The 26,619-nt window shown below is 25.6% G+C and overlaps 1 protein-coding gene across 5 annotated transcripts in view; it reads right to left on the bottom strand.

Annotated features, from left to right (window-relative positions):
• LOC122499489 overlaps window positions 1-26,619 on the bottom strand; it is a 405,956-nt gene that overhangs the window by 29,716 nt on the left and 349,621 nt on the right. For all 5 annotated transcript variants that reach the window (XM_043607872.1, XM_043607873.1, XM_043607875.1 and 2 more), the window contains one exon: window positions 9,740-9,764. In XM_043607872.1, the coding sequence (XP_043463807.1) occupies window positions 9,740-9,764 (25 nt within the window). The remainder of the gene's footprint in view (window positions 1-9,739; window positions 9,765-26,619) is intronic.

The following is a 26,619-nucleotide window of genomic DNA, read 5'->3' as shown; positions in this document are numbered from 1 at the left end:
TCCCACATTTTTTACAAAATTCCCGTACATAAAATATAAGGGTTTATACAATATTGTATATAAAAGGTAAAGTATTAAGAAAAAGTAATAGAATTTTAAATGTTTATTTTTTTATTATTTAAATAACATTTAATCAGTATTAATATTTTTATAGTACATACTGGGGTCACAAAGTTTCAGTACATTTGGACTGATTACATTTGAATGCTCGCTTCACTTCAAATTCAAATATTTTAGTAAAAATGGGTGTAACAGATATCAAGCCAATTTGAGATATAACAGATATAACCAATTTAATCATGTCAAAATTAAAATATAATTAATTAAAGTTAAATAAATAATATTTTTAAGCTTTGACAATTGTACAATATGAAGTATTAATTATATTCTTTAATTCTAGACCAAAATTATTCACAAATATTAAGTATTTTCTTCAAATTCTATAAAAATAAATTTTCTTGCTCTAAATTTTTCGCAGAATATAAATTGCAAATTTGTCGATTCTATTCATTCATTTGTTTTATTAATTAACCACACTTTTGAAAAATATAGAACCTCTTGATTGTAGGGAATTTAAGATAATTATTTATTATTAATTGTTATAATGTTACAAATTTTAACTGTGTTATTGTTACTTATTTCATTTCTATGTAACATCCTTCTTGTTTTACAATAAATAAGAGATAAATGTTTTTCAAAAATGTGGTTAATTGATAAAACAAGTGAACGGAAAAGGCGAATTTGCAATTTATATACTGTGAAAAATTTAGAGCAAGAGAAGTTATTTTTACAGAATTTGAAAAAAATACTTAATATTTGTGAATGATTTTGGTCTAGAATTAAAAATGGAATTTATACTTCATATTGTACAACTGTCAAAGCTTAAAAATATTATTTATTTAACTTTAATTAATTATATTTTAATTTTGACATGATTAAATTGGTTATATCTGTTATATCTCAAATTGGTTTGATATCTGTTACACCCATTTTTACTAAAATATTTGAATTTGAAGTGAAGTGAGCATTCAAATGTACTGAAACTTTGTGACCCCAGTATATATTTTTTAAATTCAAACAACGAAATATAAAATTATTTTAAATATATATCAAACAAAATTATTTTTTTAAGTCTTTTTTTTACTTTGAAATTCTACTTCAAGCAATTATATTGTGGACTCAACCTCAATTATATACTTTTAGGTGCTTGCACATTTCCAAATTTTTTCATTATTACGACCATTTTATAAGTAAAAAATCCCGTTGAACAAAATAATTCCCGTACATTTCCCGTACAATTCCCGCATTTCCCGCTTTTTCCCTGTATCTAAAATGCATTGAAAAATATTAATTTTAAAATTATGCAAAGGAAAATATTGACCAGAAGAAACTAAACTTTAGAAACGATTTAGATTTTAACTGTAAGCACTAAATTTAAAATCAAAAAGATATTGTACAATAACAACTTAAAACTTGAGATTTTGAATATTCAAATAGAAAAAATTGAATTTTCAGAATAAGAATTTATAAAATTCCCTGACAATTCAAGGTTTTCCAGGTCTGTGGCAACCCTGTATTTCTTTGATGACGATCTCTTTAGCATGATTTTTTACTGATTTTGCATTGATTCTGAATTTTTGGCAAAAAATGTAAAATTACATCGTCCAACGGGGGAAAAAGTGACCACACGTCCAACCGATTAATTAATGCTTTATTTTAATGCTTATTAAATAAGGGTTAATTTTATGTAAGAAAAAAGATATTCAAACGCAGAAAAATAATTATGAAATAAAAAATAATTTTTAAAACTTACTGTGATAACTTAAAATAGGTAAAAAAGGTAACAAATAATCAAAATAGGTACAAAAGGTACCAAATTTCAAAATAGGTACAAAAAGGTAAATAGGTAACACTCTGTGATCCCTGTTGTAAGATTTTTTTTAATAAATAATAAAATTTTCAGAGAAATTCAATTATTTAAAGTACTATTTATAAAAAATGTTTTAATAAAAATAGTTTTTATAAAATTTGTTTATATATAAGAATTTAATTATTTTTAATACAATTTTCATTTAATTCCTCGAAAGAATTTAGTTATTTTCAAAATTTGTAATAGAAAATCCAATTATTTAAAAAAATATTAACAAAATTCGTAGCAAGAATTCAATTATTTTTATAATGAATAATAAAATTCTCTGTAGGATGTAAATTATTTTTAATTTGAATATAATTTTAAATAAATTCCTCGAGAAATGCAATTATTTCTTCAAAATTTTATAAAAATATTTGAAAAAATACAATTATTTTTAAAATGTTTAATAAAACACTTTACAAAAATTCAAATATTAATAATTTAAAAATTACTTATTTTTGTGTTAACCTAAAAAAATGAATTCTCATAGATCTTTCAATTATTATTAAATTAATTAATTATTGGTAGAATATTGCAATCAGGCTACTATTTTTAGCACTTTAAAGAGTTACCAAATTTACATTTGGTACTTTAATTTAAATTTGTAAGTTTTTTTAGTCTGGTACCAAAATCGAAGTTATAATATAACATTAGTAAAATCACTGGTACCAAGTGTTTTTCACCTTCTGATATTAGAAAGGCACGAATTTGAATTAATATAAAATATTTTAATTTTTGTGGTAATAACTGGTACCAAATAAAAACTGGTACCAAACAGTTTGTAGAATTTCGCTTTAGGCGAACTTTTAGAACTTTAAATTGGTACCAAAAGTGGTAATAGTATTGTAGCACTGGAATTTGTTACTATTTGGTACAAAAAAAAGAAGTTCAAAATTCTGTTACCATTGGGTACCAAAATAAGAAGTTCAAAATTTGGTACCAAGTGAAGTCGTAAGAATTTTGTTACCATTTGGTACCATTTAAAGTACAAAAATAAGAAGTTCAAAATTTAGTTACTATTATTAATTTATTTATTTACAATTCAATATTATTATTAAACGAAAAACTGTGACCAACTTTTAGTCACGAAATATTTTTATTTAACTCACAAAATAAGAAATACTTTTGTATTTGAACAGTTGAGATCAATAATGGGAATCAGTTAAAAGTGTAATTAGAAGTGGAATCGTGGGATGAAGCGCCTACTGCTTCTGGATTTTCTTTGAGTCTGTGGGTGATTCCCATTAATCGTCTTAAGCGCCTTTAGGCTTATAGTTTCTCTTTCCCTCTCTTTCTTTCTCTCTTTTCTCTTCTCTCTTACTCTCCCTTGTAAGTAACATAAGAGCTGTGGAATATAGGAAGCAAATTGGAAATACTTGCAACGAATATATTGATAGCTAATGTTTGACGAGATCTCGAGTGGGCCGAATGAAGAGACCTGATAAATCGGGTCGCACGTGGGAGAATTCGATTTTTCTATGATTTCTTCATTTTTTATTCAAATTTCACTTAAATATTCCAGAAAAAAAAATAAATAAACAAAAAAATCGAAAAGAAACCTTAAATAACGAATATTACTTGAAACTATAATTCGAAAATTACGCTCTAGAAGAAAAGAAATAATAATATATTTGAAATATATTAGACATAAATTTTTCCAACTTCTCGAGGCGGGAAGTCAGTGGACTTATTTTATTGAATATAATTCTGATTCTTATATATGAAAAGATCATTTCTGGAAAGGAAAAAGAATTTTTATTGATAGTTTAGATTTACGTAAAGTATCGTAAAGTACCGTAAACTACCGTAAAATACCATAAAGATCAGTAATTTGTTGGTAGTTGTACAATGAAAATAAATTTTCCAAAGAATAAATATATTTGTATAGAAATTTTGATAGCTTCTTGCCTATAATAATAAATTCACTTTGGTAAATTTTATATAGCAAGTAAATTATAATAATATTATTTTCATCATAATAACTGAAATTATGATTCAATATTTTCAAACAGGGTTTTCAAGTAATTGAAATGTTGTAGGTAAATGTTTCAATTTCACGAATATGTCGCGTAGGTTTCATTATTATAATTATTAATTTCAACTCACATTTTCGGACTCGTTTTCAAATATATATAAATCATTTCGCTCCTTTACTTGGAAATTGCAATGTGTGGGTGATAATTAATGATAATATCCGTAAGTGTACGTTAGTCTTGGATATACAAAAATTTACACTCTACACGTGTATATAATTTAAGATATATACAAATATTTTTTTATTATTATTATTATGTCTAGTTGATTGAGTGGTGCGACTGTCTTCCAAAAAACTGCTTTATTCCGGTAATAAAAATCATGCTCAATCAAATGGTTTCGTTTCTTTGATAAGCTGGCAGAGATCGTTGTGAAATCTAATATAACATACTCCAAATTACACCTACAGGAAAACAGATAGCAAATATTTTAATATAATTTAAAGTTTATTGACACTTTGACACAATTTGGAATAAAGATTCAATTTATCTTCGTTATTTAGAGACGTTTTGAAGTTTTTTTCTCGGTTGGAAAAATTAGAAAAATAGTTTTGAAAATAAAACAGTAATTTTTTTTTTGTATAATTTATTTGTAATTTATTTACATGTAAATAAATTACAAATAAATTATACAAAAAAAATTACAATTAATTTTACTGCAAAAATGCAATTCTGCCATTCTGAAATTTTTAAAGTTTTGATACCATTTGTTATAATAATTTATTTGTAATTTATTTACAGTTTATTTACAATTAATTTTACTGCAAAACTGCAATTCTGCAATTCTCAGTTTTTATACCATTTCTTCGCATGAATTCAATCATTTTTTTGTAGAACTTTCTTTAAAATTTGTCTAAAGAAGTTCATCATTTTCCGAATTTATAATAAAATTCTGGAAAAAATTCAAGTATTTTTATAAATAGTAAAATTCTTGGTAAAAATTAAATTACTTTTTTATAAATAATAAAATTTTTCTCAGGAAATCAATAATTTTGTATACAATTTCAATGAAAAATTTCTCAAAAGAATTGAATTATTTAAAAAAATTGTAACATTTTTCTAAAAATCCAATTCTCAAAATTTATGATAACATTTTTTATAAAAATTAAATTAATTTCTGAAATAATAAATTTCTTGGTATGAATTCAATTATTTTCAGTAGAATTTTTATAAAATTTCTCTAAAAGCATTCAATTATTTTCCAAAATTGTAATTAAATACAATTAAATATAATTTTTCAAAAGACTAATTCTTTTTCATTATTTCCATATTTCAATCAAATAATTAAATACTTTTTTTTCTACAGCAATAAATATTTTAAATAATTACAATGTAAAACCTTTCGGAAATTTAATTATTTCTAAAAATTACAACTGCAATTCTTTCAAAATTAAATAATTTTAATAATTTATTTATTTATTAAATTTGTTTATTAAATTTTCAAAATTTTAAAATAATTTTCAAAATTAAATCAATTCTTGTTTGAAAGATCTATAAGAATTCATTTATTTGGGGAAGCACAAAAATAAATAATTGATTATTTTTTAAAATTGAATTCTTGTAATGTATTTTAACAAAAATTTTAAAAATAATTGAATTTTTTCAAATATTTTAATAAAATTTTGAAGAAATAATTGCATTTCATGAGGAATTCATTTAGAATTATATTCAAATTAAAAATAATTGAAATCCTGCAAAGAATTTTATTATTTATGAAAATAATTGAATACTTGTAAGGAAATTTTATTAACAATTTTTTAAATAATTGAATTTTTTTGAAGAATTTTTTATTACAAATTATGAAAATAACTAAATTGTTTCGAGGAATTTAATTAAAATTGTATTAAAGGTAATTAAATTCTTTAATGAAATTTTATCAAAATTATTTAAAATAATTGATTACTTTTCGGAGAATTTTGTAAAAGAATTTTGAAAATAATTCATTTCTGTCAAAAAATTTTTTAAAAATAGTACTTCAAATAATTGAATTTCTTTAAAAATTTTATTATTTTCGCGGAGAAAATATATATATATATATTAATATTATAATATATAATATTAATATATTATATATTTTTTATATAATTGAATCCTTTCAAAGAATTTTATATAAAGAAAATTTTTGAATTACGTCTAAGAATTTTGTTAAATGTTTTTGAATTGCTTCTAAGAATTTTATTAAAATTTTCCAGTATAATTATTTTATTTGAATTATTAGCGGATTTAAAGTAGAGTAAATTCTAAAAAAAAGGAAAAAGTAGCTTTTAGTGGCACAAATTTAGAAACAGTATCCAAATAGTATCAAATTGTAAAAAAAGTAGTAAGTAATAAATTTTAGTAGATGAGTGTAAAGCCTGCTGGTACCAAGTGAAAGCTTCTGAAGCACCAATTTCAATTGCCATAAAATGTCTCAATTCTTGTGGTAACAATTGGTACCAATCAAAAACTGGTACCAACCAGTAATTTACCACCTGATCCAAAATCAAATCCTTTTAATCCTAGTTATAGTCAATCGAATGGTAACAAAATTTAAATCACGATATAACTGATTAAACTCAATTTAAAATCCCTTTTTACTTTCGTATCTTTCCTTATGAGGTAGTTTTATTATTATCGTCTTCTAATTCCTTTCATAAAAACGATAAAAGCCTTGATTGGAATCTACACATAAATATGTAACGTAAACAGCTTTGTGTTAAATAATTTTCTTTGAGAATATGCTATCGTCTTCAATGACATAAAAGTGGGTGGAAGGAAATCAGTCGGATTAGACGTCAATCCGAAAATTGTAACCGAGCTTACACATACGCATTATAGTGTATATAACGTCGTTATTTATTCTCAACATTCTAAGAAGCCTCAAAAATAATACAGTGATATGCAGATGACTCGTTTGACGTGTGCGTAGGAATAAGTGGGTGTCTTACTTTATCATACCAACCATTACATTTTATATGATTTATTTTATATATATGGCTAATATTTTTAACATTTTACCGAAAAAGAAAAATTCTCTTCACCGTAAGAAAAAAAAATTGTCGAATAAAAAGAAGTAGATATTAATTTAAAACTAACTTTTCAAGAACTCAACTTTTGTCTTTTTATGTTTAAAATAAAAACAGCTTTCATTCAAAAGCTGTTAACTGAGTCAGGGAATTGTTTTTAGAAATTCAAAATGGTGGATTCAAAATGGCGGAGAATTTTAAAAATCGTCTAGAATTGGCTAGAACTTTTAGTAAAAATTTTTTTAATTTTTAGAGTTTCTGCTTACGAATCGAGTATTATTCCGTAGAAATTAAGATTTTTATAAAATTCAATTATTTTTACAAATATTAAAATTTCGCACATAAACTCAAATATTTTCAAAAATGTAATAAAATTCTTTGTTAGAATCCAATTATTTTTCAAAAGAATAAAACTCTTTACAGGATTTCAAATATTTACAAAAATTTTTAAGAAAATTCGTTGCAAGAAATTTATTATTTTCATAAATAATAAAATTCTTCACAGGATTTCAATTATTTTCAATAAAATTTTAAATAAATTCCTTGAAAAGTGTAATTTTTCAGAAAATTTTTTTGCAAGAATTCAATTACAATTCACAAATAATAAAATTCTTCCCTGAAATTCAAATATTTTCAAAGTCTACTATTTTAATAAATAAAGTTCTCAAAAGAATTCAATTATTAAAAAAAAAGTAATAAAATTCGTTTGAGAAATTCAATTATTTTCATAAATAAAAAAATTTCTCACTGGATTTCAATTATTTTTAATACAATTTTAAGTAAATTCTTAGAAAAATGTAATTATTTATAACAATTTTATTAAAATTCTTCGAAAGAATTCAATAAATTATTTATTGAATAAATGAATGTTTCTTAAAATTGAATTCTCATAATGAATTTTTCCGCCAAATTTTAATTAAAGTTTCAAAAATAATTACGTTTTTCGAGGAATTCGATTAAAATTGTTTTAAAAATAATTGAAATTCTATGAAGAGTTTAATTATGCATGAAAATAATTAAATCTCATTGTCAGTAAAAAAATTTATTATTTATGAAAATTATTAAATGTTTGCTTAGAATTTTATCAACATTTTTTATTAATAATTAAATAGTTTTGAAAAACTTTATTGAAATGGTAGATATATAAAAAATCATTGAATTGAAGAAAATTTTTGAAAATAATTGAAATTTTGACAATAATTTTATTAAAATCTTTAAAAATAATTGAAATTTTGTCAATAATTTTATTAAAATTTTTGATAATAATTTAATTTTAGAGAAGAATTTTATTATTTTTAAAGATAATTGAAATTTTAACGATAATCTTTTTTTAATTTTCGAATATAATTGAATTTTTGCAAAGAATTTTATTACTTTTGAACATAATTGAATTTTTCAGAAGAATTTTATTATTTTAAAAGATAATTGAAATTTTAACGGAATTTTTTTTTTTAATTTTCGAACATAATTTAATTTTTGCGAAGAATTTTATTATTTTTAAAGATAATTGAAATTTTAACGGAATTTTTTTAAAATTTTTAAACATAATTGGATTTTTGCAAAGAATTTTATTACTTTTGAAAATAATTAAATTTTGCAGAAGAATTTTATTATTTTTAAAGATAATTAAAATTTTAACGAGAATTCTTTTTTAATTTTCGAAGCATAATTGAATTTTTGTGAAGAATTTTATTACTTTTGAAAATAATTGAATTTTGGAGATGAATTTTATTATTTTTAAAGATAATTGAAATTGTAACGAAATTTTTTTTCAATAATAATATTCCCTGAATTTTCCCTGATTTCCCTGACCTATGGAAACCTTGTCTATTTTTCTACTTTTTTATTACAAATTAATATATTTTATTCTTAAAAAAAGAGTGGGTAATTGTTTGGCATTCTAATTAAGCGGATTTAAAAAAAACAAAAGAAAGAAAGTTCCATTTGGTTTGTGGTAACATGCGAAAGTATTAATTTAAGGGACAAATTTTCTCTTCAATCGGAGAAAATAAACGTTTCACCTGGTTTTTGATACAAAGAAATTATCATTTACTGTTCAATGGCAATTACTTGCTCCCAAAAAGCAAGTAAAAGAGAGAGACTGAGCGCGCATCTTTTTGGTTTTCGTCTTAATGGTATATAACCTAAACGAGACTTCCAATTAAGACGTCAAATTCCGTAAAAGCAGCGCGGCTCAACGCCTTCTCTCTTTTGGGTGTTCGCGGTGAGAAACCGCACGCAAGTGACCAATGAAGGCCAAACTTGGAGAACACAGCTGCCGCTCAGATTTGCCCCGCAAGATAATTGCACGGCTTTTCCAGAAATGGCGTCGCGGATGTATACGCCGGCTACTCGAATGATTTTGCGCAAAAAAATTATGCCTCCACAAGAGAAAGAGAGAGAGAGAGACTCGGAACATAAAGAATAAAAGTCTCGCGATGCCGCGCGAGCGATTTCTTGCCAATTCCCTGTCCAATGTCGGGCAGGCGGAATTTTTTTTATCCGAACGCGCAGCGAAAATTGTTTCGCTTTGGCCAAAATGCACGAGCGCGAATTTTACTGCGGCCTTGTGCTCCTTAGTTAGATTGTTTTCGATTTTTTTAGATCGCTTTCGATAAACAATTATTATTCATATAAAGCATTAACACATTGAAATATGAACACGACACATATATTAACATGCAAAATAAATACACAATTATTCTACTCACTGTCCCTTCAAATTCATCAAAGAAAGTAAAAAAAATTTGTTCTAAAAATTCATCTAATAGTTTCTGACAATCACTCACCACGTTGACGATATTGATGATCATTCTGAAACAGACAAAAAAAAATCATTAGTAAATTATTTTTAATTATAATTATTAACATTACGTAACAATTATTTATAGAATTTCCTATGAGACTCATTATACAGTTCTATGAGCGCCGTAACAAAAGAAAACAGTATTGGAATTTCGTGCGACAGGATAACAAATAATAAAAATACCTGCTATATGTCAAGATTGATGATTGAATTGAAAGAAAAGAAAATTCTAAGAATACTTTTTTCCATATTTTGATAAAAAGTTGAAAATAAATACAATATATAAATACTCATTTTATTTCCATATTCAACACACAGGACAACTATTAATTTTCCAGAGACAAGTCCCGCATCCATTCATTAAAACTCTGATTTCCATTACTTTATAACCCAATTAAACACCCAATTAAACGATAATTATCTCGTTAATTGACATATTAAACAACTCGACAATAGTTTTTTTCTTAAATGTCCTCTCTTCTTCAATGTGTCAGGTTGCAAACAAACTGCATTAATGTGAATACCAGAGATATTTTAATTTTTTTCATTTTCACAAAAATAGTTTGTGTGTTTTCATCGATTTAAAATGTTGAAAAAGAATTTATCTCAAGTTATATACTCTGTATAGACAATATCGAGTCAAGAGTGAATTGAAACCGGCCCCATCTCGTTATCCCAGTGAGTATATGTAACGGCGGCATCAGAAATCAAGTTTTTGGCGCGTTTGGTTTCACTTTTGTTACATTCAGTTGATTTTATTTGATATTTTTTTCATTATTTGTTGACTACTTTATACTATTTTTTTAAATTTTAACCAATTTTTATAATTGTTTGTTAACTACTTAACTACTTGTTTAAAAAAATTACTAAAGAGTTAAATAAACTCACGAGAACAAATAATGTTTTTTTTACCTTTCAGTAATTTTTCATTACTATTTTTACTTTCTAGTATTTTTACTTTTTAGTATTTTTTACTTTCTAGTATTTTTCCTCTCTAGTATTTTTTCACTTTAGTATTTTTACTCCCTCATATTTTTTACCCTTCGGTATTTTTAATCCTTATTATTTTTACTTGTTAGAATTTTTCCCTTTTAGTATACTATTACTCTCTAGTATTTTTCCCATATAGTATTTTTACCTTGTAGTATTTTTATCTTCCATTATTTTTACTATCTATTATTTTTAATCTTTATTACTTTAATTCTCTAGTATTTTTACCTTTCATTATTTTTAGTCCTCAGTATTTTTACTTTCTAGTATTTATTACTCTCTGGTATTTTTCTCACTAGTATTAATTATTCAGCAAAAAATACTAAAGAGTAAAAATAATAGAGAGTAAATAATTTTGTATTTTTTCTCTTTAGTATTTTTCTTCTCCAATTATATTATTCCCATACAGTATTTTTACCATCTAATATTTTATCCTCGCAAGTATTTTTACTCTTTAGTATTTTTACTTTTTAGTACTTTTACTCTCTAGTATTTTTTATCCTTAAGTATTTTTACTCCTTAGTATTTTTACTTTTCTTTAATTTTTCCTCTTTAGTATTACTACTCTCCAGTATTTTTTCCCTTTAATATTAATTACACAGAGAGAAATTTTAAAGAGTCAAAATACTAGAGAGTAAAAATACTAGAGAGTAAAAAATACTAGAGAGTAAAAAATAATAGATGGTAAAAATACTGTATAAGAATAATATTAGGGAGGAAAAATACTAAAGAGTAACAATAAAATTTTTTACTCTTTAGTATTTTCATTCTTTTGTATTTTTACTTTTTAGTATTTTTACTCTCTAATATTTTTCGCAAATAGTATTTTTACCTTGTATTTTTAACATCTTGTAGTAAAAATCTTTCTAGTATATTTCCTTTTTAGTATTATTACTCTATAGTATTTTTCCCACTAGTATTAATTATTTATAGAAAAATACTAAAGAGTAAAAATACTGAGAAGTAAAAAATTCTATTTTTACTCTCTTCATTTTGTATTTTTTACTCTACAAAAAGTAAATTTAACTCTATAGTATTTTTTATCATTCATTTTTTTACCCCTTAGTATTTTTACTTTCTGTTTTTTTTTAGTATTATTATTTTCTAGTATTTTCCTTACTAGTATTAATTATTCAGAGAAAAATACTAAAGATTAAAAATAATAAAGACTAAAAATTTCTGTATTTTTTAGTATTTTTTTTACAATATTACTCCCTTACAGTATTTTTACCATCTAGTATTTTTTACTGTCAAGTATTTTTACTCTCTAGTATTTTAACTCTTTAGTATTTTTACTTTTTAGTATTTTTAGTCTTTAGTATTTTTACTCCTTAGTATTTTTACTCCTTAGTTTTTAACTTTCTAGTATTTCTTACTCTCTAGTATTTTTTACTATCTAGTGTTTTTTACTATCTAGTATTTTTTACTATCTAGTATTTTTTACTATCTAGTATTTTGATTCTTTACAATTTTTTACTTTCTAGCATTTTTACTCTGCAGTATTTTTATTCTCTAGTATTTTTTACTATCTAGTATTTTTACTCTATAGTATTTTTACTCTCTTGGTTCATTACTCTGTAGTATTTTTATTCTCTAATATTTTGTACTCTCTAGTATTTCTAATATTTTTATTCTTTAGTATTCTTACTCTCTAGTATTTTTATTCTTTGTTATTTTTTACTCTATATTGTTTTTATACTCCAGTATTGTTTACTCTCTATTATGTCTAATATTTTTATTTTTTTGTATTTTTACTTTCTGCTATTTTTACTGTAGAAAAAAAAATGAAAAGTAAAAATACTAGAGATTGTATTTTTACTTTTTTGTATTCTAACTCTCTAGTATTTTTACTTTTCATTTTTTTCTCTTTAGTAAAAATATCAGAAAGTAAGAATACTTGAGAGTAAGAGTACTAAAGTCAAAAATACTGGAGAGTAAAAATACTAAAAGGGAATAATAGCAGTGAGTAAAAATACAAGAGAGGAAAAAATGAAAAAGAGTAAAAATACTAAAAGGTAAGAAATACTATGAAGTGAAAATACTAGGTAGTAAAAATACTATAGAACCTAAGATTTGTTTTGATCCCTAGGGGTAGAAAGAAACATTTTAGTCCCTAAGGCTAAAAAGAAATTATATTTCCACACGAAGAAATCTTTTTTAAACCAATTAATAAGATCAAAGAGTATGAAATATAAATAAAATATACAATATTACAATATTTATTAAACATTAATATTTAAATTTACATAAAAATTTCATAAATTTCATTTATAAATCAGTATTTGTCGCTTTATTGATTGTCATTTCTAGCAAATAACAAGAAGTATGACTTATCTTTAATCGAAGTATTTGAGTGATTATTTGACGACAAAAAAAAATAGCTAAACCAATCAAGCTTTCAGATAAAAGATATGAAAGGGGAAAAAAAAGAGAGTCTCGTTCAATGATAAGGATACGTGACGGTTAGCGTGTAGCCGCGTGCACCTTGGTAAATATAAATGATTTCGCATTAACAATCTGCGCATTCAATGGGAGCCAACGATAAATCTTGTTAGCAGGCACGCCTCGTATTGGACATTGAAAAATTTACTGGACGCCCAATCGCTCGGCAATATTTCAATATTAGTTTAGCCATTGTAACCGCAGATTTTACTGGTCCAATGTTATAAGAAGGCAGATAATATTTGCGCTTGATTAGCTTTACGTCACGAATATTCTCTTATCTTTATAGTTCATATTCCTGTCCCAAAAATCAAGAAGCTATGATTTTTTTCTACTACTGAAAAGAATCCAATTAAAAAAAAATCTGTAGGTGTTAATTAGCATTTTTTACTGAAACACTAATTAGAAAAGGGTTTCTAATAATGAAGAGAAGAAGAACTACAAGTTCAGAACGGAATGACACCTCGCGACAATAAACAATGAAATAATGAGAAGATTCTTTCGCGTCTTCTTCTCTATGCGAGTGTGAAAATGGTGTTTTTCATTGTATCTCTCTAAATACTATAGTTTTGTAGAGAGTCACGCACAGAGGAAGAAACAGTAAATAACTATACTCTGTGTGTTCTGGTGAACAGTTTGTGCTCGCAACAATTCGTTAAATCTGCTCACATTCCCGCGTTCATTTGACTTCCTGGTTTGGCTCCTGTAATTAGTCTTGATCCGCAAGTAAATACACTTGGAGCACTTTTCATATACACAATCAAAGAATATAGTGGCGCGCGGGTATATTTTCTTTTTTTTTCCTCGACTCTCTTATCGTGTTCCTGGCTTGATTTTTTATGATTTAGTACATTTATTGCGCCCCACCTCTCCTACCCCATTTATGAAAGTTTGCCCCAAGGGGTTGAAAACGAGCAACACTCGCAACCGTAAACATCGATCAGGATCGTTCATCACATGGTGTATCGAGTTTATGATCAACTTTTTAACAGCACCGCGTGGTCGATTCTCTTGGTGAGCCGCAGAAGTGCAATGTTACGCGGAGCTATTAAATAGCGAGCATGCTCATAAATATAAATCATAGAATTGTCTTGTTGATAGTATTCCATGAATGGACCTCGAAGGTAGAAGAAACTAAATTCTTCGATGTGGACTTAATTTTTAAAAATGTTTTTTTTATTCTTGTGAGTTGAGAATATGGTGTGGGGGATTTTAATTTTTTTTTTAAATTTTCACTACTTTAAATTCCCTAATACTAGAAATCAAAAAAATTTTCTAAAAAATTATGATCAAATTCTTTAAAACGACAGTAGCAACAAATCGCGCGGATAACTTCTTCCTGCCTTTTTTAAATATATATAATTAGCAATTTTAAAAACAATAGAATTTACCTTTTTGTTGAAAACACTAAAAAAATTCAATTTTGGAGAATAAATTACATATATTTGCAGAAATTCAATTATTTCCAAAAAAAATAAAATTCTTCTTATAAAATTCAACTATGTTCAAAATTTGAAAAAATTCTCATAAATATCCCAATTATCTTTATAAATAACAAAATTCTTCTCCAAAGTACAATAAATTATTTTCATAAATGTCAAAAAAATTCTTGTCCTAATTTCCATTACTTTCAAAAAATAAAATGCATTTTTCTAATTTCAATTATTTTCAATATCTACTGTTTTAATAAAATTTCCCAAAAAGAATTAAATTATTTTTAAAAAAAATTTAATAAAATTGTATGCAAACATTTAATTATTTTTATAAATAATAAAAATTTCACAGAATTTCAATTATTTTCATAAGTATAATAAAAATTTTTTTAAGGAATTCAATTATTTTGATAAAAAATAATTTAAAATTCTAGAAAATAATGATTGAATTAAAATGATAAAAATAATTTTAATAAAGTTACAGTAACAATATTCTTATAATATAAAATAATGATTTTATCTTTCGGTCATCTTTAATTATTAGAAAACATGAAGAATAGCATTTTCAAAAAAATATCGCACAAATCAATTATTTAACAAAATTTTTGTATACAATTCTTTACAATAATTCAATTACTTTCACTAATAATAACATTTCTCATTGAAATTAAATTTTTTAAAAATTTTTTTGATAAAATTCTACGTAAGAATTCAATTATTTTCAAAAATAATAAAACTCATCAAAGAATTTCAATTATTTTTAATACTATTTAAAATTTATTAATCAAAATATGCAATATTATTTTCATAAATAAAGTTTTCCACTAGAATTCAATTATTTGAAATAAAATTTTTAGAATATTTATTATATTTCGAAAAAATTAATTATTTTAAACAATTTTTACAAAATTCTAAGAAGAATTCAATTATTTTCAAAAATAACAAAATTTTTACAAAAACTTAATTCTTTTTAAACATTTTAATAAAAATTTTTCGCAATAATTCAATTATTTGCGGAAATAATAAAATTTTTTCTCAGAAATTCAATTATTTTTGATAATTTTAATAAAATTCTTAGCCGCTATTAAATTATTGTCATAAATAATAAAATTCATTGCAGGATTTCAATTATTTTAAATACAATTTTACAGGAATTTCTTAAAAATTTAATTTCAAAAAGAAATTATTTAAAAAAATGTTTTTTTTAAATTCTTTGGAAAAATTCAATTATTTACAAAAGTATTAGAATTTTTCACAGACATTCAATTATTTTCAAATATTTTAATAAAAATTGTTCGAAAGTAATCAATTATCTCAAATACAATTTTAATTAAATTTTTTTGAAATAATTCAATTATTCTTTCAGAATTTAATAAAATTCTTCCCAAGAATTTAATTTTTTACATAAATAATTCTTCGAAATAATTCAATTATGTCGATAAGTACCAAAATTATTCTCGAAAATTCAACTATTTTGAGGCATTTTAATAAAATTCTTTGCAAAATTCAATTATTTTCATAAATAACAATATTCATCACAACAATTCAATTATTTTTTAAATGTAATAAATTTCTTCTTGGACATTCAATTTTTTTTTAAATTCTAATAAAATCGTTCGCAAGAATTCAATTATTTTCATAAATAATAAAATGCTTTTTAGGAATTTAATTATTTTCAAACAAATTTAATAAAATACTACACAGACATTTAATTATTCTCAAAAATTTTAATAGAATTCTTTGTAAAATTTCATTAGTTTTAAAAATTTTTCGTAATTTAATGATTTTCAATATCTACTATTTTCATAAAATTTCCAAACATAATTCAATTATTTAAAAATTTTTTTCTAAAAATCTGAGTAAGAAGTCAATTATTTTCATGAATAAGAAACATTTCTCAGCAATTGTAGGAGGGGAAAAAGTGTCAAAAAATATAAATAGTCACGTGAATGGAAGGTCGGTAATGCAACTTTGTAATTCATTTTGCATGCAACGAAAGTTTCGATAGAACTGCGATGACATTTGGACAATGGCCAACGAGAACACCTTAGAAACAATCGAGAGTCATTGAAATAACGGGACATTCACATAAATATTCACTGAGCATCGTTTCCTTGAAATAATTCCCACTCTCAAGAATTTATTAAAGCAAAAAAGTCTTTTCGCATCTTTGGGGAATTTTTTACAATCTCACCTTTCGCTTTCTTCATAATTACAAACTACAAAGCCCAAATGAAGCTCATCTGCGTGCATTCTGTTTTCATTTTAGATAATCTTTTTCTTTATCTCACTCTCTCTCTCTCTCTCTCTCTTTTTTTTCTCCCTTGTGATATTAGTATGCCTCACGCATAGACCGCCCAATCAATGGATTAGACACGCTCTGCCAATTAATGAGGCTAGCCAATGAAACGGCGCGAGGTAATTGCGTTCTAATTAAATTTTTTTCTGCGAGGGCGTCAGCGTTAGAATTTTTTTCCCTTTCCTATACACGTACATCTTCGACCAACACCTTTTTGAATTGTCTAATATATACATAGACAATTTATTTTCTGTAAATTAAATATACACTTTTAAATACATATACGGTTCCCAGCAACAAAATAGAAATTAATTAAATTATTCCCATTGTACGTCGTACGTCGTATAATAATTGATTTTAAAAATTGAATTTCCAATTTAACGACCAATGAATAAAAAAATGCGGAAGCCTTGATTATTCAATTATTTGATTTCACGTTCATTGCGGCGTGCAAGGTATTTTTTTTCGTTATGATAAATTACAAACTCATTTCGTATTCGTTTGGGTCTTTTCTCTCACTCTCTCTCTCTCTCTTCATTTCTTTATCTGAATCATCAAGATATATACTTAAGTACCTGCAGTGTATGCTTTTCTGGAAATTTTTTTTTCTTTTTGAAAAATTATACATCAAAATTTAATTCGAGCAAATTTATATATTGTCAGGGAGTGCAGTGTTTCGGAATCTAACGAAAGGACCAGTCCTGTATCTGAAATATAAAAACTTGTTCGACTCGCAATCCTCATTCTCCTCGCTCTCATACTTACCCCTCAATTTTAATGTTTTCAGTTTAGATAAGATAGAAAAAAAATTCCTCCTTTGGTATTTGTCCCCATAGTATTATAACTATCTCGTATTTTTACTCTTCAGTATTTTTATTCTCTTAGTATTTTTACACTAGTATTTTTTCTTTTTAGTATAAAAATACTAAAGAATAAAAATACTGTAGAGTAAAAATACTAGAGGAAAAAATACTAAACAATAAAAATATTAGAGAATTAAAAATACTAGAGAATTTAAATACTAGAAAGTAAAAAAAACTAAACAGTAAAAATACTAAAGAATAAAAATACTAGAGGGAAAAATATTACAGAATAAAAATACGATAGAGTGAAAATACAAGAGAGTAAAAAAACTAAAGAGTAAAAATACTAAAGAATAACAACACTAGAGAGTAAAAACAGTAAAAAAAAAAAATACTAGAGAGTTAAAAATACTAAAGAGTAAAAAAAACTAAAGAGAAAAAATAATAAACAATAAAAATACTACAGAGTAAAAGAATTAGAGAGTAAAAATACGAAAGAATAAAAATACCAGATAGTACAGTTACACTTTCGTATTTTTACTGCAAAATACTGTCAAGTATTTTTAATGATTTTTTACTTTGCAACAACTTTATTTTTCAGTATTTTTATCCCTTAGTATTTTTTATTACCCACAATTTTTACTCATTAGTATTTTTCACAATTACTATTTTTACTCTCCAGTACTTTTTCCTTCTAGTTTGAATTATGAAGAGTAAAAATACTTAACAGTAAAAATACTAGAAATTAAAAACTATTGGAGAGTAAAAATACAAAGAAGTAAAAAATGTCAAAGGGTAAAAATACTAGAGAGTAAAATTACTAGAGAGTAAAAAATATGAAAGAGTAAAAATTCTAAAAAGTAAAAATAATGGAGAATAAAAGTATAATAGAGAGTAAAAATACTTTAATGTAAAAATACTTAAGAGTAAAAATACCAAAGACTAAAAATACTAGAGAATGCTAAAGGGTAAAAATACTATAATGTAAAAAATATTAAAGAGTAAAAATACTAGAGGTCAAATAATACCAGAGTGTAAAAATACTAAGGGTAAAAATACTAGTGAGTCAAAAATACGAAAGAGTAAAAATACTAGAGAGTTAAATTACTAGAGAATAAAAAATACGAAAGGGTAAAAATACTAAAGAGTAAAATTACTAGAGGTTAAAAAATGCTAAGGGGGAAAAATACTAGTAAGTTAAAAATACGAAAGAATAAAAATACTAGAGAGTTAAATTACTGAAGAGTAAAGAATACTAAAGGGCAAAAATACTAAAGAGTAAAAATACTAAAAAAGTAAAAATTACTAGAGGATAATATTCCAGTTAATGTATAATTGTTGTTAAAAAATTATTAATAAAAATATGAATAAAAACCGCTTAATAAAAATACAATAAACAAAGATTAATAAAAAAATTTAATAATAAAAAAACTGGAAAATATTTTCAACATGCAATAAAAAATTATTCGCGAGGGAGATAATAAATAATTATATTATTACATCGCAGTGAAAATACATGGTCCTTAATTACACCTGTGCAGAAAAAAAAGGAGGAGAGGCAAAGCTATGCCTAATTTTCAGCAGCGAACATCATTATCGTTTCGAATCGTGTTTTAGGAGGGGTCCTTTTGAAGGGAGAAGGAATATTTGTTCTTTGCCGTCCATCGCGGAGACATTCTAAATATTTCGTGGCAATTACATTTGCTACTGGCGCGGCGCGCCAATCAGCGACCATAAAAATGTCTCGCGGTATTCGCGATGGCAATTTTTCGGTGGCCCGTCCCTTTTTAAGATAATCACAGGTTTTAAAAACCCACCGCCGCGTAGTTCTCATACGGTGGGCCCCCCTTTCTCTCTTTGTGAGTATTATATCAACTCTTAAAAGGGCCTCTCTCTATGTTTTTTTTATTCGCGCGTGAGAGATTTTTATGTTCCGAAAAATAATCTAAACCAATTTAATATATCTTTCTTGAAATTTTATTTTCATCAAAGCATAATTCTTTATTTTTTATACGCCACACTTGATTATATACACTCTCTCAATCCCCTTTTCGATTATTGTTTCGCCACGATCTCACGACTAATTTTCATCAAGCCTCAATTATATAGCTGTCGAATATACAAAGGGTTGGGGGCACAAAAAAAGAATCAAAAATTTTTTTGTGTAAAAAAATAACTAAGGCATGAATTACATTTTGGGTGCAATGAAACTTTGTAAAAATATATACAAATGCAAAAGTGTTAAACTCAATTTCCGGAAATTAATTTTATGTTTACAGTATTTTTACTCTAGTATTTTCTCTCTCTAGTATTTTTTTACTCTACTAGTATTTTTACTTTTTACTATTTTTCCACTCTGGTATTTTTATTCTTTAGTGTTTTTACTCACTAGTATATTTTACTCTCTAATATTTTTACTCTCTAGTATGTTTACTCTTTATTAATTTTATACTCCGGTATTTTTATTCTTTAGTATTTTTACTCTCTAGTATTTTTTACTCTCTGGTCCTTTGAACCTCTAATATTTTTACTTTTATTATTTTTATTCTCTAGTATTTTTTTCCTCAGAATTTTCACTCCTAGTATTTTTTGTCTCTAGTACTATTACTATTTAGTATTTTTACTCTCTACTACTTTTAATCTATTATTTTTCCTCTCTAGGATTTTTACCATCAAGAAGAAAAGTAAACCTGATTTTACACCCCAGGGTCAAAATAATCCTCTTTTCTCCCTAGAAGTAAGAACATTTTTCTCTTAATAATAAAATAAAAAACCATTACAAAAATTAAATTTCTCCCTTGTGTCAAAAATATAAAAAAAGCAAAAGCGTTAAAAATTAAAAATCTCCGGAAATTAAAATCAAACATTTTGATAATTTAAAAAGAAATTTCGTCAGCAAGGACAAGAATTTTATCAGATCAATTTGACATAATAAGTGAGAAAACTTGAGTCTGGCCCTCCCACAATGGAGACTGTTGCAGACAGAAGTCAGATCAGGTTCGTTATCTATAGTCTACAAAAAAAGAAGAAAAAAAAGAAAAAAACACCCACTAAAGAGTGAATGGGCGGGCTTTGGGTTTCGTAATTGAGGGTCGGTGGTAAATCTCGTGACTTCCGGAAAATCAGAGAAATACACTCCAATCACACGAGAGATAGAGATAGTTGGGAGAAAAAGAGTGGACACGCTGAGTCATTCGTTGTGGTCGAAATGACAGTGACACGAAACGTTGTAATAACCGCACAAGCGCATTTTTTAAGCCAAGTGAGTTGAGGCCCAGGGCCCACCACAGTCGTTAGTAATAATAAGGCCTCGAATAAGTTATTATGCACCCTCAGACCTCGACTGCTTACTCAGATTGTAACCAAGAGATATGCTACATATATGTGCGCGCAGAGTGCAGCTTCACAATAATTACAATGGACGCCCAAGTTTTTGGACTCCGGACGTCATTGAAGGATCACGCGAGGATCATATCATCTCCCAGGAGCACCCAGGAGAGAGATGAGATCTTCTGCTAAATGATAATTTCTAAATGCTTCAAGAGAAAACTTGACTCTATATAATTCACTCTGTATTAAGTTATTAGCACCACTCGTTTCAATAATAAAAAAAAATTATTTCACTTAAAAAAAATTTTACTGCTGTTTTTTTCAATTACTTGTAAGATCATTTTGTTCTCAAGACTTCCCATTGGAGGGAAGGATAAATTTTGTTCCCCAAGTTAAAAAAAGAGTATTAGCTCTTAAGTATTTTACAGCGTTGTATTTTCCACACAATAGTATTTTTATTCCCTTGTATTTTTATTCTCTAGTATTTTTTACTATAGTAATTTTCACTCCCTAGTATTTTTAATATCTATAGTAATTTTTATTCTCTGGTATTTTCCCCTGTAGTATTTTTACTATCTAGTATTTTACCCTCTAACATTTGTACTCTCTAGTATTTTTACTCCTTAGTATTTTCTCCTCTAGTATTTTTACTTTATAGTATATTTACCCCCTAGTATTTTTACTTCACAGTATTTTTACTCACCAGTATTGTAACTCTCTATTTCATTTTCTCTCCAAAAAATATTTACCCTGCAGTATTTTTAAGTAAAAATACTAAAGAGTGGAAAATACTAAAGGTTAAAGAATACTAGAGAGTAAAATTACAAAAGTTCTGACGAATAAAAATATTAGGGGGTAAAAATACTAAAGAATAAAAATACTAAAGAGAAAAATTTTAGAGAAAAAAATACCAAACAATATAAATATTAGAGTAAAAAAACTAGAGAAAATAAAACATACTAGAGAGTAAAAAAATTGAAGAGTAAAAATACTAAAGAGTAAGTATACTTATACTTATTTTACTACAGAGTAAAATAAGTAAAGAGTAAAAATACTAAAGAATAAAAATACTATATAGAGTAAAAATACTAGAGGAAAAAATACTAAACAATAAATATACCAAAGACAAAAATAAAATAATTAAAAATGCTAGAGAGTAAAAATACTAGAGTAAAAAATACTACAGAGTATAAAGTATGCTCAAGGGTAAAAATACTAAAGAATAAAAATACTAGAAAGTAAAAAATACAAAAGACTAAAAATACTAGAAAGTAAAAATACTAGAAGGTAAAGAATACTAAAAGTTAAAAATACTAAAGAATAAAAATACTACAGTGTAAAAATACCAAACACTAAAAATACTAGAGTATAAAAAATACTAAAATGTAAAAATACTAGAGTGTAAAAATACTAAAGAGTAAAAATACAAGAGAGTAAAAATACTAAAGAATAAAAATACTAGAGAGTAAAAACAGTAAAAAATAAAAATACTAGAGAGGAAAAAACTAAAGTGAAAAAATACTAAATAATAAAAGTACTACAGAGTAAAAAAAATTAGAGAGTAAAAATACGAAAGAATAAAAGTACCAGAGAGTAAAATAAAAAATACTAATCTCTTGTGCAAATACTATAATTGTTCCTCTTTAGCGTTTTCGACCCCTAGGATCTTTTTTTTCCTAGGGTCAAAAAGATCCTCTTTTGTCCCTAGGACAAAATTATTCTTCTAATAAATAAAATAAAAAGTCAATAAGAAAGTGAATTCCTCCCTTATGTTAAAAAATTCTCTATTGTAACAACAATAAATAAACAATGTTTTTCATTATTTACATTTAAATTTAACAGCAAGAAAAAATTGTATAAATTAAAAATTTTATCTTAAAGAAAGAAAAATGAACTGAAAAAAGAATTGTCGAGTGAAATACTTAACGCTTTTTTTCAAGTATAAAGTTGAATGTCGTGAAGAAGAAAAATAATGAGCGGAAATCGTTTGATGGGAAGAAGGTGACAGCACCGCCAATTGTCGTTGCCAAGTCGTAGGAGCAACCTACGTGAATTTTGTATTGGACGAACTAAAAGTAAACTGCCGCCAAGAACGTAAAAATTCAATTCGTTTTTCCACGTAACGAGTGTTCACTTATTTACTAGCCTCCTACGTGAACAACATGTATTTACGGTTTTTGTTTGGCGAACGCCCAAAAACTATACGCGGATATAAAGTACCCACGTACCATCATATATATATATATATTTACAACAGGACCCCAAAAGTAAAATGAGAAATATATATGTCCGGTTAACGTGGGTGCCTTCATTAACATTAAAAAATTGCCCCTTGAAAAATAATTCTCTCTTGAGTAATAAATAATTAATAATATATTTTTAATATTTTCCTTATACCTATTATTTATTATAATTAATAAGTAGGTAGTTTTACTATTTATTAAATGTAATCAATAAAAAAAGTATTTTTTACCGTCAAGTATTTTTAATCTTTAGTATTTTTACACTCTAGTATTTTTACTCTCTATTATTTTTACCCTCTATTATTTTTACCCTCTAGTATTTTTACACTCTTGAATTTTTAACCTCTAGTATTTTTACCCTCTATTATTTTTACACTCTAGTATTTTTACACTCTAGCATTTTAACTCTCTAGTATTTTTACCCTCTAGTATTTTTACCCTCCAATATTTTTACTCTCTAGTATTTATACCCTCCAATATTTTTACTCTCTGGTATTATTCCCCTCCTGTATTTTTACACCTTAGTATTTCCCCTCTATAGTATTTTTACTCCCTAGTAAAAGGGAAAAATATAATTATTATTATTTAATAAATAAAAATTTCTCGCCAAATTTAACAATATTTAAATTTTAAATAAATATTCAAACATATAATTTTAATAAATTCACCAACAGAAATAACGAATACAATATTGAATCAAATTCGTAATATTTTGCATTTTCTAAAAAAAACAAATGCAAATTGTATATTTTAAGTCTTCAATGTCAAATTGTTATTTAATTTTCTCACTTTCACGTTGAACTGTCAAAAAGTTTGAGAATTTGTCACGCTCTAAATCAAACTGTGTGTGTGTGTGTGGACTTAAAATCTCGAATTTCAAAGTAATGTGGGTGAGAAGGAGAGACTTGAAAAGTTGTTGGGTTTTAAAGCGAGTGAGAGGGTACTATACGGCGAGACAGTCGGCGAGACAAGAGGCTTGGAAGAGAGCATTCTCTCTGTCTCTCTGTGCGAGAATGTATGTGTGTGTGTGTGTGCGAGTGTGTTGTGAAGCATAGTCCCACGCGACGGCTCGTGTCAGACGCGCGTCGGCGGGACGTCGCGTCCTTCCTGCGTCGCTCTTCATCGAGAGAAACTGTCGCCTTTCCAACAAGATTTACCCACTGCCCTGAAATTTCATCCCACCAATTTTCCTCACTAAATTAAATTAAAAAGGAAAAACCATTTTTTTTTCTCGGTTAATAAATTTAGAACAAAAAAAAAAACCCTTTTTTCCTCACTTAATAAATTATGGTCAAAAACCTTTTATCCACAATTAAATAAATTTTAAACAATACATTTTTTTGCTCATTAAATAAATTAAAAAAATTTCACAATAAATATTTTTAAATATTTTTTATTAAATAGTATTTTTACTTTCTAGTACTTTTTACTCTCTAGTATTTTTAGTCATTACTTTTTTACCCCTTAGTATTTTTATATCTTAGTATTATTACTCTCTAGTACTTTTACTCTCTAGTACTTTTACTCTCTAGTATTTTTTACTCTTTAGTATTTTTACTCTCTAGTATTTTTAGTCATTACATTTGTTACCCCTTAGTATTTTTATATTTTAGTATTTTTACACTCCAGTACTTTTACTCTCTAGTATTTTTTACTCTCTAGTATTTTTACTCTCTAGTATTTTTTACTCTCTAGTATTTTTTCCTCTCTAGTATTTTTAGTCTTTTGTATTTTTTACTTTGTAGTATTTTTACCCTTTAGTATTTTTACACATTATTATTTTTTTACTCTATAGTACTTTTATTCCTTAGTATTTCTTACTCTTTAGTATTTTTACCCTTTAGCAGTCTCTAGTATTTTTAGTCTTTGGTATTTTTACCCCTTAGTATTTTCACTCTCTAGTACTTTTACTCTCTAGGATCTTTAGTCTTTTGTAATTTTTACACTGTAGTATTTTTATTCTTTAGTATGTTTAACCTTTAGCATCCTTTACTCTCTAGTATTTTTATTCTTGAGTATTTTTACCCTTTAGCATTCTTTACTCTCTAGTATTTTTACTCTCTGGTACTTTTAGTCTTTGGTATTTTTACCCCTTAGTATTTTTACATTCTAGTATTTTTACTCTCTGGTATTTTTAGTCCTTGGTATTTTAACCCTTATTAGTATTTTTACACTCTAGTATTTTTTACTTTTCACTATTTTTATTCTTTAATATTTTTTATTCTTAAATATTTTTACTTAATAGTATTTTCATTTTCTACTATTTTGCTTCTATATAATTTTTACTATTACTTTTCAGCTAAGAGAAGCGGCTCCCTACCAAGATCCTTCCCCCACTCTTTATCTCTCCTCATGGTGGGGACCGCTGCTCTCAACCTTGTGCTATAGAGCTACTCGTAATTCTTTAAAAAGAGAATTTTTTTATTTATATTAAAAAAATAGCTAGTAAAAATTAATATTTATATTAAAATTAAAAAATTATTGAAATTTATATTAAATTATAAAAATATTATTTTACTTTTTCGCAAAAAAGGAAGAGAAGGCTTTTTTAAATTTGCATTTTCAGAATCGAAGGCAGCATAGCAAAGCATTCGAACAATTTCTAGCGCAACCATTCGAGAAATATGCGCATCGTCAATATGAGAACATTCAGTAGATCTATATTGGTTAGAATTCAGAGCATGAATGCTGAAAACGATAAGATCTCAACTCGTGAAGTGCCTTACTTTGTATATATATGTCTGTGTTGACTGACGTACGGACTCGATTCGTAAAGTCGATCTTGAAAATCGAAAAAAGTAAAAAATAAAAATGAAAATGTATAAAAATGTAATAACCGAAAAAATGTCATTATACTTTACATTATCATTTCAATACAAGCAAATTTTTTCCAATGAGAAGAATATTCTAAAAAAAAATTCTACATAACTCAATATGAGTATTATTTCTATATGATAGGAAAATAAAAGCAATAAAATTCCTATATATATGAGAAAAAAAATTTCTATATCTGAAGTATTCACCTGTCAAGAGGAGCATCCAAGAATTCTCTCTCTCTCTCTCTCTCTTCTTTTTTTATGCACGTCACAAAATCTCTCTTGTCGCGCGAGAGAAAAAAAAGGAAAGAGGTGAAAAGATCCCCTTTGATTGAGAATTTCGATAAAAATAGACGCACACACATACTTATTATAATAATACAAATTTCGATCGAATCGAAGAATTGAGCATTGAGTGTCAATCAGGGAAAGTGATTTGTAAGGGAGCCGCTTTATAAAAAGACATACGATAGAAATCCAATAGTCTTAGGTAACTGAATTACGGTG

This window comes from Leptopilina heterotoma, unplaced genomic scaffold (assembly GCF_015476425.1).
Source record: "Leptopilina heterotoma isolate Lh14 unplaced genomic scaffold, ASM1547642v1 Lhet_168, whole genome shotgun sequence".
NCBI lineage: Eukaryota > Metazoa > Arthropoda > Insecta > Hymenoptera > Figitidae > Leptopilina > Leptopilina heterotoma.
Note: the sequence above shows the minus strand (reverse complement) of the source record. Positions and strands in the feature narration are given on the sequence as shown.